This window comes from Aegilops tauschii, chromosome 5 (assembly GCF_002575655.3).
Source record: "Aegilops tauschii subsp. strangulata cultivar AL8/78 chromosome 5, Aet v6.0, whole genome shotgun sequence".
Taxonomy (NCBI): Eukaryota; Viridiplantae; Streptophyta; class Magnoliopsida; order Poales; family Poaceae; genus Aegilops; species Aegilops tauschii.
Window position 1 is genome coordinate 414,070,496 of NC_053039.3, and position 15,448 is coordinate 414,085,943.

Sequence of the window (15,448 nt, forward strand, 5' to 3'; positions counted from 1 at the left end):
CTTACTTTGATTCGTAGCCTGCACTTCCTACTTAGATTTGTTTAGTCATCATCGATTTAGGTTTCCCTAGTGCATGCAATTCAATTTAGAATTTTTCATCATCCATGGTCACTTCACTAGTTTACGGGGGACCCAGTTTATGGACGTTTATGATCGCCTGCCATAACATGTACAAGGAGCAATGTTTAAAATTCCATGCAAGATTTCGTACTGGGTTTTGCATGCATTTATGTCTGTCCTTTCAGATTTTTATTCGTCTGAATTGTGATGTAGGAAGACATGGCGGACGTAAGTCACGAGTCAATGATGGAGTACTATCATATTGCCAACAAGATGTTTAATAGTGAGGATGAAGGTTATACATTCTATAACAAATATGGTCTTGAGAAAGGTTTTAGTGTCCGGAGAAGCTATGTCGAGTGGGATGGATCCAACTGCCATATAATTTTAAGGAAATTTGTGTGTAGTCGTGAAGGGGTTCGTGAAGAGAAGCACATGAAGAGGAAGATGGAAGATAGAAAGAGGAGGCCACGAAGTATAACTCGTGTAGGGTGTAAAGCTAAATTGGTGATTGCAAGACAGGAGGAAACAAGTCAGTGGTTTGTCAAGGATTTCATCGATGAACACAACCATCCTCTAGCCCCACGGGATCTGTCGTGTCTTTTGCGTTCACACAGAAGAATTAGCGATGAGCAGAAAGCGGACATTGCAGACATGGCAAAATCTGGGATCAGAAAACACCTTATTATGGATATTATGTGCATGCAATATGGTGGATATGATGAGGTTGGATGCATTATGAGGGACATTTACAATTTCTGCCATGCTAACAAGCAGGAAACAATTTCTTCCGGGGATGCTCAAACGGTGATCAATCACATGGTGGCGAGGCAAGAGCAAGATTCAGATTTTTTCTTCAGGTACTTGGTTGATGAAGCTGGCCATCTGAAGGGACTGTTCTGGTGTGATAGTCAATCCCGACTTGACTATGAGGCTTTCAGAGACGTTATTGTTTTTGATAGCACATACAGAACCAATAAGTACAATTTGCCATTTGTGCCGTTTGTTGGGTTGAATCACCACCGCAGCACCGTTTTTTTTGCATGTGGTATCAGTTCACATGAAACAAGCCAGGCATACGATTGGATGTTACAGACCTTTTCTAATGCTATGGGACAAAAGCATCCTATATCTGTGATCACGGATGGGGACCTTGCAATGCAGAGAGCAATCAGGGTGGTGTAGCCTGACTCAAACCATACGCTTTGTATATGGCACATTCAGCAGAACATTGTACGCCATCTGCATGATGACGCGGTAAAGGAGGAATTCCGATCTTTCATATATGATACATCTTCCATTGAAGAGCATGAGAGAAAATGGTTACACTTCTTACAACGGAATAAAGTAACAAGTGAGGACTCCTAGCTGCATCAGATGTATAAGATGAGAAAACTGTGGTGTGCTCCATATCTTGAGGGCCGTTGGTTTCTAGGATTGAGCAGCAATCAGCGGAGTGAGAGTTTAAACTCGGTGCTACATACGCATCTTGAGGCTAAGATGACGTTGTTTCAAATGCTAGAGCACTATGAGCGTTGCCTTGCGTCGCGACGCTTGAACGAGGCTCTCCAAGACGTCGAGGCCTTACAGTCCGTTCCGTTCACAGAGGAAAATGCTTTAGTTCTTGAGAAACACGCCGCGAAAGTTTTCACTCCTGCTGTGTTTAAGTTGGTCTTATGGAGCATAGATGCTGTCAAAAAATGTGAGATCAGAGAGGTACTTGATGCAGCATACCACATACGTTGTGTCTAAGAAGGAAAGAATGGATAAAAAGATCGAAGTGCACACGGAGTCGAAGGAAGGTATGCTTCGCAGTATCAGTTGTTCTTGCCGCAAATTGGAATGCGCAGGCACACCATGTTCCCACATATTTTACATATTGGGAATTTTACAAGAAGAAACACTTCCCAGGTGTTGTGTTCCCACTAGGTGGACAATGAGTGCAAAATGTGCATTCGCACCGACCAGAAAGAGCGAGATGTATGCATACTCTGCAGCCCTACAAAGGTACCATAAGCTAAGGAATTTTAGTCACGCAGCATGTTTCAAGGCATGCCACTCTGATGAGGCGTTTCAGCATCTAAAAAGGGTTTGGGAAGGACAAGATGTTTGCAAGGGATCAACAAGTGAACAAGCTGATAGCAAGGGATCAACTAATGCTCAGGGTAACAACATTAGGTTTGGCCCATTGATGCCACAATCGGCTAACCTTGATGGTGAAGGTTTCGAAAAGGTTCTGGATCCCGTGCATGTGCCAGGCCGAGGTGCTCCGAAGAAAAGGCTACAGGCAAAGATGAAGAAAACCAGAACAAAGGGTAGATGGCATGAGGCAGAATGTCACAATCGACGTACATGCGCCAAGTTGATAGAGGTACCTAATATGCCGTAATTTAATGTTTTAATGTGTCCAAATATATTCCATGGCATTAATAATATCCTTATGTGCAGGATCTCAAAGCAGAACTATGATAGCTACAACATTGTGCGCACGGTCGGACATCAAGTACGTCGACGATCAACCTGATGTTGGCGTGTGCATTGTCGTCTATGTCTAGTATCGTGTGACCTTTTCTCTAAAATACTTCATTCTATCAGTTAGTGACTAACTCATATTGTATGACTCAGCTATTTGGTTGTCCACTCCCTTGTAATAGTATTAGTTTGGGATTTTTTTTGCATTTTATATGTGAGTTTTTCAAGTGCAACCTCAAGAATCATGGTTTCTTCGTGGCCAGCGTGTAGCTTGTTTAGGTTGCACGATAAAATTCGGAAATAGATGTAATGGAGAAATTATATTTCGCTCCTGAAAACAAAATAAAAGCCTGATAAATCCGGAAAATACATTAGTCATCCATGCTCTCCAATTGAAGAATATACAGGATGAATACAGATGATGAATCATACTCATCCTACATATCCTCCACGTAGAGTGCAAGGAAAACTACTTGCGACTTCTTATCACAGTGTGTTTGTATCTGCATGTACAACTCACCATGCTTCAGGGGAGCCAGGCGAACAAAACAGTGAAAACGGCGAAGAAACCGCTGAGGAAATCGTTCCGGGCGAGTTATATCGCGTGTGCCACGGCGTGGGGAACATATCCTCCTCGGGATTTCCGTCGCAGAGGCCCAGGCAATCGTCTCCGGGATCAGCGCCAGGTGACAGCTGCGGATCCGCGGCAGATGGACCAGACGCGCCAGCTATGGTCGGCTACACGCGCGCCTCCGACCCACCACTCGACACGCGGCCACCTCGGACCGGGCGAGGCGCGCCCTCCGGCCCGCACCAATAACCGGCGGCCACGCGGCAACCAGATAATGGTCAGGGACGCACGCGCTTTGCGGCCCAGCCCATGTGCTACAAGCGGCGCCCCGCCGTTCGCCAGGCGGACATGGAGACAGCCCCTGACTCGAGTGGGCCTGCAGCATCATGGGCTCATGATGAGTCTGCGAGCCGCCCTGGATCTTCTGCGGCTCCACTCTCACCAGCGCATCGGCCCGCTGCCACAGAAGATCAGGACCGCGCGAAACCGGCTGCTGCAGGCTAATCTGCCTCGGATTCGGTTGCCGTCCTGTCTCTAGAAAGGGTTACGGGATATTCTGCGGCCACTAACTCTCCTGCACCTCAATGGTCCCTCCGGAATGCGGTGTTTTTTTCGACCACCTCCAAATCACCTCAATTTTCGCACACATGATCTCTTGCACAAACAAAGCTAGGTTTCCAAGGTTTTATTTTTTTTTGATTTTATACTGCCCTCTAGACTGACTGATTATAACATTGGTCTATACCTAAAGGGGGCATTGTAAAATATTATTTTTTCCAAATTTTCCTTCATGGACATGTTAGGCACATGTGGGTCACTGTGTAAAAGAAAATTTTGGGTGATTTGGAGGTGGTGGAAAAAATAACCTTTGTTCAAAAAATGGCTTAAGTTAGACCAAACGGTCCCTCTGGAATGCGGTGATTTTTTCGAGCACCTCCAAATCACCTCAATTTTGGCACACATGATCTCTTGCACAAACAAAGCTAGGTTTCCAAGGTTTTATATTTTTTTGAATTTTGTTGAATTTATACTGCCATCTAGACTGACTGATCAAAACATCGGTCTATACCTTAAGGGGGCATTGTAAAATATTTTTTCCAAATTTTCTTTCATGGACATGTTTGGAACATGTGGGTCACCGTGTCATAAAGAAATTGGGTGATTTGGAGGTGGTGGAAAAAACCACCTTTGTTCAAAAAATGGCTTAAGTTGGACCAAATGGTCCCTCTAGAATGCGGTGATTTTTTCGACCACCTCCAAATCACCTCAATTTTGGCACACATGATCTTTTGCACAAACAAAGCTAGGTTTCCAAGGTTTTATATAATTTTGAATTTTTTTTGAATTTGTACTGCCCTCTAGACTGACTGATCAAAAAATCGGTCTATACCTCAAGGGGGCATTGTAAAATATTTTTTTCCAATTCTTTTTTCATGGACATGTTTGGCACATTTGGGTCACTATGTCATAGAGAAATTGGGTGATTTGGAGGTGGTGGAAAAAACCACCTTTGTTCAAAAAATGGCTTAAGTTAGACCAAACGGTCCCTTCGGAATGCGGTGATTTTTTCGACCACTTCCAAATCACCTCAATTTTGGCATACATGATCTCTTGCACAAACAAATCTAGGTTTCCAAGGTTTAATATTTGTTTTGAATTTTTTTGAATTTATACTGCCCTCTAGACTGACTGATCAAAATATCGTCTATACCTCAAGGGGGCATTGTAAATTTTTTTTTCCAAATTTTCTTTCATGGACATGTTTGGCACCTGTGGGTCACCGTGTAAAAGAAAATTTGGGTGATTTGGAGGTGGTGGACAAAATCACCTTTGTTCAAAAAATGGCTTAAGTTAGACCAAACGGTCCCTCCGGAATGCGGTCATTTTTTCGAGCACCTCCAAATCACCTCAATTTTGGCACACATGATCTCTTGCACAAACAAAGCTAGGTTTCCAAGGTTTTATTTTTTTTTGAATTTATACTGCCCTCTAGACTGACTGATCAAAATATCGGTCTATACCTCAAGGGGGCATTGTAAAATATATTTTTTCCAAATTTTCTTTCATTGACATGTTTGGCACATCTGGGTCACCGTGTCATTGATAAATTGGGTGATTTGGAGGTGGTGGAAAAAATCACCTTTGTTCAAAAAATGGCTTAAGTTAGACCAAACGGTCCCTCTGGAATGCGGTGATTTTTTTGACCACCTCCAAATCACCTCAATTTTGGCACACATGATCTGTTGCACAAACAAAGCTACGTTTCCAAGGTTTTATATTTTTTTTTAATTTTTTTTGAATTTATACTGCCCTCTAGACTAACTGATCAAAACATCGGTCTATACCTCAAGGGGGCATTGTAAATTTATTTTTCCAAATTTTCTTTCATGGACATGTTTGGCACCTGTGGGTCACCGTGTAAAAGAAAATTTGGGTGATTTGGAGGTGGTGGACAAAATCACCTTTGTTCAAAAAATGGCTTAAGTTAGACCAAACGGTCCCTCCGGAATGCGGTGATTTTTTCGAGCACCTCCAAATCACCTCAATTTTGGCACACATGATCTCTTGCACAAACAAAGCTAGGTTTCCAAGTTTTTTTTTTTGAATTTATACTGCCCTCTAGACTGACTGATCAAAATATCGGTCTATACCTCAAGGGCGCATTGTAAAATATATTTTTTCCAAATTTTCTTTCATTGACATGTTTGGCACATCTGGGTCACCGTGTCATTGATAAATTGGGTGATTTGGAGGTGGTGAAAAAAATCACCTTTGTTCAAAAAATGGCTTAAGTTAGACCAAACGGTCCCTCTGGAATGCGGTGATTTTTTCGACCACCTCCAAATCACCTCAATTTTGGCACACATGACCTCTTGCACAAACAAAGCTAGGTTTCCAAGGTTTTATATTTTTTTGAATTTTTTTGAATTTATACTGCCCTCTAGACTGACTCATCAAAACATCGGTCTATACCTCAAGGGGGCATTGTAAAATATATTTTTTTCCAAATTTTCTTTCCTGAATATGTTTGGCACATGTGGGTCACCGTGTCGTAGAGAAATTGGGTGATTTGGAGGTGGTGGAAAAAAAATCACCTTTGTTCAAAAATGGCTTAAGTAGACCAAACGGTCCCTCTAGAATGTGGTGATTTTTTCGAGCACCTCCAAATCACCTCAATTTTGGCATACATGATCTCTTGCACAAACAAAGCTAGGTTTCCAAGGTTTTATATTTGTTTTGAATTTTTTTGAATTTATACTGCCCTCTAGACTGACTGATCAAAACATCGGTCTATACCTCAAGGGGGCATTGTAAATTTTTTTTTTCCAAATTTTCTTTCATGGACATGTTTGGCACCTGTGGGTCACCGTGTAAAAGAAAATTTGGGTGATTTGGAGGTGGTGGAAAAAATCACCTTTGTTCAGAAAATGGCTCAAGTTAGACCAAACGGTCCCTCTGGAATGCGGTGATTTTTTCGACCACCTCCAAATCACCTCAATTTTGGCACACAAGATCTATTGCACAAAAAAAGCTAGGTTTCCAAGGTTTTATATTTTTTTGAATTTTTTTGAATTTATACTGCCCTCTAGACTGACTCATTAAAACATCGGTCTATACCTCAAGGGGCATTGTAAAATATTTTTTTTCCAAATTTTCTTTCCTGGACATGTTTGGCACATGTGGGTCACCGTGTCGTAGAGAAATTGGGTGATTTGGAGGTGGTGGAAAAAATCACCTTTGTTCAAAAAATGGCTTAAGTAGACCAAACGGTCCCTCTGGAATGTGGTGATTTTTTCGAGCACCTCCAAATCACCTCAATTTTGGCACACATGATCTCTTGCACAAACAAAGCTAGGTTTCCATGGTTCTATATATTTTTTAATTTTTTTTGAATTTATACTGCCCTCTAGACTGACTGATCAAAACATCGGTCTATACCTCAAGGGGGCATTGTAAATTTTTTTTCCAAATTTTCTTTCATGGACATGTTTGGCACATGTGGGTCACTGTGTCATGGAGAAATTGGGTGATTTGGAGGTGGTGGAAAAAATCACCTTTGTTCAAAAAATGGCTTAAGTTAGACCAAACGGTCCCTCCGGAATGCGGTGATTTTTTCGACCACCTCCAAATCACCTCAATTTTGGCACACATGATCTCTTGCACAAACAAAGCTAGGTTTCCAAGGTTTTATATAGTTTTTAATTTTTTTGAATTTATACTGCCCTCTAGACTGACTGATCAAAACATCGGTTTGTACCTCAAGGGGGCATTGTAAATGTTTTTTCAAATTTTCTTTCATGGTCATGTTTGGCACATGTGGGTCACTGTGTCATGGAGAAATTGGGTGTTTTGGAGGTGGTGGAAAAAATGACCTTTGTTCAAAAAATGGCTTAAGTAGACCAAACGGTCCCTCCGGAATGCGGTGATTTTTTCGACCACCACCAAATCACCTCAATTTTGGCACACATGATCTGTTGCACAAACAAAGCTACGTTTCCAAGGTTTTATATATTTTTTGAATTTATACTGCCCTCTAGACTGACTGATCAAAACATCGGTCTATACCTCAAGGGGGCATTGTAAAATATTTTTTTTCCAAATTTTCTTTCATGGACATGTTTGTCACATGTGGGTCACCATGTCATAAAAGAAATTGGGTGACTTGGAGGTGGTGGAAAAAACCACCTTTGTTCAAAAAATGGCTTAAGTTAGACCAAACGGTCCCTCCGGAATGCGGTGATTTTTTTGACCACCTCCAAATCACCTCAATTTTGGCACACATGATCTGTTGAACAAACAAAGCTACGTTTCCAAGGTTTTATATATTTTTTGAATTTATACTGCCCTCTAGACTGACTGATCAAAACATTGGTCTATACCTCAAGGGGGCATTGTAAAATATTTTTTTTCCAAATTTTCTTTCATGGACATGTTTGGCACATGTGGGTCACCATGTCATAAAAGAAATTGGGTGATTTGGAGGTGGTGGAAAAAACCACCTTTGTTCAAAAAATGGCTTAAGTTAGACCAAACGGTCCCTCCGAAATGCGGTGAATTTTTCGACCACCTCCAAATCACCTCAATTTTAGCATACATGATCTCTTGCACAAACAAAGCTAGGTTTCCAAGGTTTTATATTTGTTTTGAATTTTTTTGAATTTATACTGCCCTCTAGACTGACTGATCAAAACATCGGTCTATACCTCAAGGGGGCATTGTAAAATATATTTTTTCCAAATTTTCTTTCATGGACATGTTTGGCACATGTGGGTCACCATGTCATAAAAGAAATTGGGTGACTTGGAGGTGGTGGAAAAAACCACCTTTGTTCAAAAATGGCTTAAGTTAGACCAAATGGTCCCTCCGGAATGCGGTGATTTTTTCGACCACCTCCAAATCACCTCAATTTTGGCACACATGATCTGTTGAACAAACAAAGCTACGTTTCCAAGGTTTTATATATTTTTTGAATTTATACTGCCCTCTAGACTGACTGATCAAAACATTGGTCTATACCTCAAGGGGGCATTGTAAAATATTTTTTTTCCAAATTTTCTTTCATGGACATGTTTGGCACATGTGGGTCACCATGTCATAAAAGAAATTGGGTGATTTGGAGGTGGTGGAAAAAACCACCTTTGTTCAAAAAATGGCTTAAGTTAGACCAAACGGTCCCTCCGGAATGCGGTGAATTTTTCGACCACCTCCAAATCACCTCAATTTTAGCATACATGATCTCTTGCACAAACAAAGCTAGGTTTCCAAGGTTTTATATTTGTTTTGAATTTTTTTGAATTTATACTGCCCTCCAGACTGACTGATCAAAACATCGGTCTATACCTCAAGGGGGCATTGTAAATTTTTTTTTCCAAATTTTCTTTCATGGACATGTTTGGCACCTGTGGGTCACCGTGTAAAAGAAAATTTGGGTGATTTGGAGGTGGTGGACAAAATCACCTTTGTTCAAAAAATGGCTTAAGTTAGACCAAACGGTCCCTCCGGAATGCGGTGATTTTTTCGACCACCTCCAAATCACCTCAATTTTGGCATACATGATCTCTTGCACAAACAAAGCTAGGTTTCCAAGGTTTTTTATTTTTTTTGAATTTATACTGCCCTCTAGACTGACTGATCAAAATATCGGTCTATACCTCAAGGGGGCATTGTAAAACATTTTTTTTTCCAAATTTTCTTTCATTGACATGTTTGGCACATGTGGGTCACCGTATCATTGAGAAATTGGGTGATTTGGAGGTGGTGGAAAAAATCACCTTTGTTCAAAAAATGGCTTAAGTTAGACCAAACGGTCCCTCTGGAATGCGTTGATTTTTTCGACCACCTCCAAATGACCTCAATTTTGGCACACATGATCTCTTGCACAAACAAAGCTAGGTTTCCAAGATTTTATATTTTTTTGAATTTTTTTGAATTTATACTGCCCTCTAGACTGACTCATCAAAACATCGGTCTATACCTCAATGGGGCATTGTAAATTTTTTTTTCCAAATTTTCTTTCCTGGACATGTTTTTCACATGTGGGTCACCGTGTCGTAGAGAAATTGGGTGATTTGGAGGTGGTGGAAAAAATCACCTTTGTTCAAAAAATGGCTTAAGTAGACCAAACGGTCCCTCTGGAATGTGGTGATTTTTTCGAGCACCTCCAAATCACCTCAATTTTGGCACACATGATCTCTTGCACAAACAAAGCTAGGTTTCCAAGGTTTTATATTTTTTTAATTTTTTGAATTTATACTGCCATCTAGACTGACTGATCAAAACATCGGTCTATACCTCAAGGGGGCATTGTAAAATATATTTTTTTCCAAATTTTCTTTCATGGACATGTTTGGCACATGTGGGTCACTGTGTCATGGAGAAATTGGGTGATTTGGAGGTGGTGGAAAAAATCACCTTTGTTCAAAAAATGGCTTAAGTAGACCAAACGGTCCCTCCGGAATGCGGTGATTTTTTCGACCACCTCCAAATCACCTCAATTTTGGCATACATGATCTCTTGCACAAACAAAGCTAGGTTTCCAAGGTTTTATATTTGTTTTGAATTTTTTTGAATTTATACTGCCCTCTAGACTGATTGATCAAAACATCGGTCTATACCTCAAGGGGGCATTGTAAAATATTTTTTTCCAAATTTTCTTTCCTGGACATGTTTGGCACATGTGGGTCACCGTGTCGTAGAGAAATTGGGTGATTTGGAGGTGGTTGAAAAAATCACCTTTGTTCAAAAAATGGCTTAAGTAGACCAAACGGTCCCTCCGGAATGCGGTGATTTTTTCGAGCACCTCCAAATCACCTCAATTTTGGCACACATGATCTGTTGCACAAACAAAGCTAGGTTTCCAAGGTTTTATATTTTTTTGAATTTTTTTGACTTTATACTGCCCTCTAGACTGACTCATCAAAACATCGGTCTATACCTCAAGGGGGCATTGTAAAATATTTTTTTTCTAAATTTTCTTTCATGGACATGTTTGGCACATGTGGGTCACCGTGTCGTAGAGAAAGTGGGTGATTTGGAGGTGGTGGAAAAAAATCACCTTTGTTCAAAAAATGGCTTAAGTAGACCAAACGGTCCCTCTGGATTGTGGTGAATTTTTCGAGCACCTCCAAATCACCTCAATTTTGGCACACATGATCTCTTGCACAAACAAAGCTAGGTTTCCAAGGTTTTATATATTTTTTAATTTTTTTGAATTTATACTCCCCTCTAGACTGACTGATCAAAACATCGGTCTATACCTCAAGGGGGCATTGTAATTGTTTTTCCAAATTTTCTTTCATGGACATGTTTGGCACATGTGGGTCACCGTGTCGTAGAGAAATTGGGTGATTTGGAGGTGGTGGAAAAAACCACCTTTGTTCAAAAAATGGCTTAAGTTAGACCAAATGGTCCCTCCGGAATGCGGTGATTTTTTCGACCACCTCCAAATCACCCAAAATTTGGCACACATGATCTCTTGCACAAACAAAGCTAGGTTTCCAAGGTTTTATATTTTTGGCACACATGATCTCTTGCACAAACAAAGCCGGACATGATGTAAATGGACCCAAAAAATTTCCACTTCTTTGTATCAACATGAGAAGGAAGCATGACTAGTTTGGTAAGGTTGTCGGCATTTGTATGGATTTTCTAATACGATTAATTGCTTAGAATACTTCTCGGAGGTGACGCGAGAAGCGCACATTGTCGATCCTTCACCGGCGGCCATTCCTGTAGGAGGTAAGGGTCCGTGTGGAAGGACGGGTTTTTCTCGACTTGCTTCAAATGGACCTGTATTCTTTCTTCACCCTTGTACCAACATGTGACGCCCCCGATTTGACCGTACACTAATCATGCACGCAAATGTGTACGATCAAGATCAGGGACTCACGGGAAGATATCACAACACAACTCTACAACATAAATAAGTCATACAAGCATCATAATACAAGCTAGGGGCCTCGAGGGCTCGAATACAAGTGCTCGATCATAGACGAGTCAGCGGAAGCAACAATATCTGAGTACAGACATAAGTTAAACAAGTTTGCCTTAAGAAGGCTAGCACAAAAGTAGCAACGATCGAAAAGGCAAGGCCTCCTGCCTGGGACCTCCTAACTACTCCTCGAAGCAGAACTCCATGTAGAATCATCCTCGGGATCTCTAGCTCCTGGACTCCAGCATCTGGTTGCGACAACTAGGTATAGAAAGGGGAAAAGAGGGAGAAAAGCAACCGTGAGTACTCATCCAAAGTACTCGCAAGCAAGGAGCGACACTACATATGCATGGGTATATGTGTAAAGGACCATATCGGTGGACTGAACTGCAGAATGCCAGAATAAGGGGGGGATAGCTAGTCCTGTCGAAGACTACGCTTCTGCCAGCCTCCATCTTGCAGCATGTAGAAGAGAGTAGATTGAAGTCCTCCAAGTAGCATCGTATAGCATAATCCTACCCGGCGATCCCCTCCTCGTTGCCCTGTTAGAGAGCGATCACCGGGTTGTATCTGGCCCTTGGAAGGGTGTGTTTTATTAAGTATCCAGTTCTAGTTGTCATAAGGTCAAGGTACAACTCCGGGTCGTCCTTTTACCGAGGGACACGGCTATTCGAATAGATAAACTTCCCTGCAGGGGTGCACCACATAACCCAACACGCTCGATCCCATTTGGCCGGACACACTTTTCTGGGTCATGCCCGGCCTCGTAAGATCAACACGTCGCAGCCCCACCTAGGCTCAATAGAGAGGTCAGCACGCCGGTCTAAATCCTATGCACGCAGGGGTCTGGGCCCATCGCCCATTGCACACCTGCACGTTGCGAGGGCGGCCGGTAGCAGACCTAGCCTAGCAGGCGTTCCAGTCCAATCCGGCGCGCACCGCTCCGTCGCTGACGTCAAGAAGGCTTCGGCTGATACCATGACGTCGAGTGCCAATAAATGTTCCCACGTAGTTGGTTAGTGCGTATAGACCAAATGGCCAGACTCAGATCAAATACCAAGAACTCGTTAAGCATGTTGTTTTGAAGTAACCGCGGATGCCGACCAGGGGCCAGGCCACCTCTCTCCTAGGCAGTCACAACCTGCCCTGTCGCTCCGCCACAAAGTAACAGTCGGGGGCCGTCGGGAACCCAGGCCCACCTCTACCGGGATGGAGCCACCTGTCCTTTCAGCCCCCTCATCAAATCACTTGCGGGTACTCAACAAGCCGACCCGACTTTAGTCACCACATGTGTCATGTATATAAATTATATAGTATAAACCCGTGATCACCTCCCGAAGTGATCACGGCCCAGTAGTATAGCATGGCAGACGGACAAGAATGTAGGGCCACTGATGATAAACTAGCATCCTATACTAAGCATTAGGATTGCACGTAAATGTATCAAAAGTAGTAGCAAGGACAGGCTATGCATCAGGATAGGATTAACGAAAAACAGTAACATGCTACACTACTGTAATGCAAGTAGTAGAGAGAAGGAATAGGCGATATCTGGTGATCAAGGGCGGGGGGGGGGGGGGGGTTGCCTGCTTGCTCTAGCAAGGAGGGGTCGTCAACACCGTAGTCGTACTGGGGGTCGCCGGCAGTCTCGGGGTCTACCGGAAAGAAGTCACGGAGGGGGAACACAATAAATAATAGAGCAATCAAAGCAACACAAAGCATAACATGGCAATACGCAGCGCTAGGGGTGACCTAACGCAGTAGTAGGCGATACCGGTGAAGGGGGGAAACATCCGGGAAAGTATTCCCGGTGTTTCGCGTTTTTGGACAGATGAATCGGAGGGGGAAAGTTGCGAGTTCGATAGGTTAGGGATGTGTGGCGGACGAACGGGCTGCGTATTCAGATTCGTCTCGTCGTTCCGAGCAACTTTCATGTATAAAACTTTTTCGTCCGAGTTACAGATTATTTTATATGAAATTCTGAAGTTTAAGCAATATCCTAGATTTATTATTAAACTAAAATAGGGTTATTGCACCAGCATGGCGTCATCATGACGTCATCAGTCAGCTGAGTTGACCATGGTCAACCCTGACGTGTGGGGCCGGTCAGTGCCCAGTCAGCAGTACAGTCAGCGTTGACTGGGTCAAGGTTGACCAGTCAACAGAGTCAATGGGGCCCATCTATCAGTGTCCCATATTTTAAAAGGGGGGGTTAAATTAAGCTAACTAGGGGTGGGGCCCCACTGTCATAGAGTCCTCTGACTAACTAATTAGCAAATTAGGCAAAATTAATTAAGTTAATTAACTGAACCACTAATTAATTAATTATTTTAGTAGTTATTTTATTTTATTAACATTTCTTTTTTTTGTTTTTCTTAAGACAGGGGCGTGGGCCCCATTCGTCAGTGGCTCAGGCCAGTTGAGGGCACGGGCTATCGGGCGAGGCAGACCCGGGCGCGGTCGCGGCAAGGCCGGCCGGAGCGGCGCCCGAGAGCGGCAGTGGCAGGAGAGGGGCTCCGTCACGCGCGGGGACAGCGGGGAGCGGTGGCGTACGCCGGCGAAGGCAGCCGCGTGGGGATGGGGAGCAGCGCCGGCCGCAGCCAGAGTCAGGCGCGGGCGGGGCACGGCCTGGGAGCATGGTGAGTGCGCGCCAGAGAAGGCGGCAGTGCGCGGGCGCACGCGTCGGGCATGGTCGAGGCGCAGGCGGCGCGAGCAACAGCAGAGGAAGGAGACCGGTGGGGTTCCTCACCCGCGTTGCAGGGGAGGCTCGGGGAGGCCGGCGATGAGCAGCCCAACGGCGACGACGTGCAGCGGGAGGTCGGGGTGGCCATGGACGGAGCACGGGCGGAGCTCGAGGAAGACGGGCGCGGTGCAGCATGGAGAGGAAGGAGGCGAGGCGGTCCGGTGGCGTCGTGGTTCTAGCGAGGGGGCTCCAAGCGGCGGCGGCGTCGTCGAGGCCGAGCCCCAATTCCAGATCAGGGGCGGAGGGGACGAGGCGGCGGATGGGTGTCGGGGCGAGGTGAGGCAGCTACTGCGACGGGGACGGGCGCCCTGGGTCGAGGAGGCGGTCCGGCATGGGGGGGGGGGTCCGAGCAGCGGCGTTGTTGGTGGAGCACGGCGGCGATGGGAGGCGCGGGATCGAGCCCCTCCCCGATCCAGATGGGATCGAGAGGAGAGGGGGACAGGGAGTGGCGTCGTGGGGGGGGGGAGTGGGAGAGCGGTAGTGGGTTAGGGTTTCGGGGGGTTAAGGGAGTGGGGGGTTTGGGCCGGCCGGTTGCTGGGCTGGCCGACTATGAGGCTAGTTGGGCCACCTGGCCCAGGGGAGAGGGGGGTTTCTTTTCTCCTTTTTACCTTTTCTTATTTTTCTTTTCTGTTTTCTTTTAACCTTTATTAGATTTTAGTTCAAATAAAGCACAATAATAGTCCCTAAATTAGTATTACTAAATAACCCACTGCCATAAACAACTTAGCACATTTTAGAAAGTAGTTTGTATTTGTTTATTAATTTACGAGCATTTAATTAATAGTTTTACCACTATTTTATTTATTATAGTGCATTTAACTACTTTATAACAGTGTGATTTCTACACCAATATTTATTAAGAATTACTTGCAACATTTAGAACATTTTTAGTTTTGACTTTCGGAAACTTTTCTAGTTTGACTTTACTTCAAATTTGAATTTGAACGAGTTTTGAATCATCGCGAGATTAGCAATAGTAATCGAGGTGACGTGGCATCATTAGTATAGGGTTACTGTAGCTTAATTGTCCGGGCGTCACACAACATGAGAAGCATCCATGACTAGTTTCATTGATTTTCGACGTTTTTATTAATTTTCTAGGGTTATCACGACGATAAAACCCTAAAATATTTCCCACCAGCGCCACCCTTCCCTCCGATCACTCTGACTA

General features: G+C 43.8%; 1 protein-coding gene across 1 annotated transcript; it reads left to right on the top strand.

Moving 5' to 3' along the window:
* Window positions 1-279: 279 nt before the first annotated feature.
* LOC120964862 (protein FAR1-RELATED SEQUENCE 5-like) lies at window positions 280-1,245 on the top strand. The gene has a single exon (XM_040389862.2). The coding sequence runs from the start codon at window positions 280-282 to the stop codon at window positions 1,243-1,245; it is 966 nt and encodes a 321-aa protein (XP_040245796.2).
* Window positions 1,246-15,448: the final 14,203 nt, after the last annotated feature.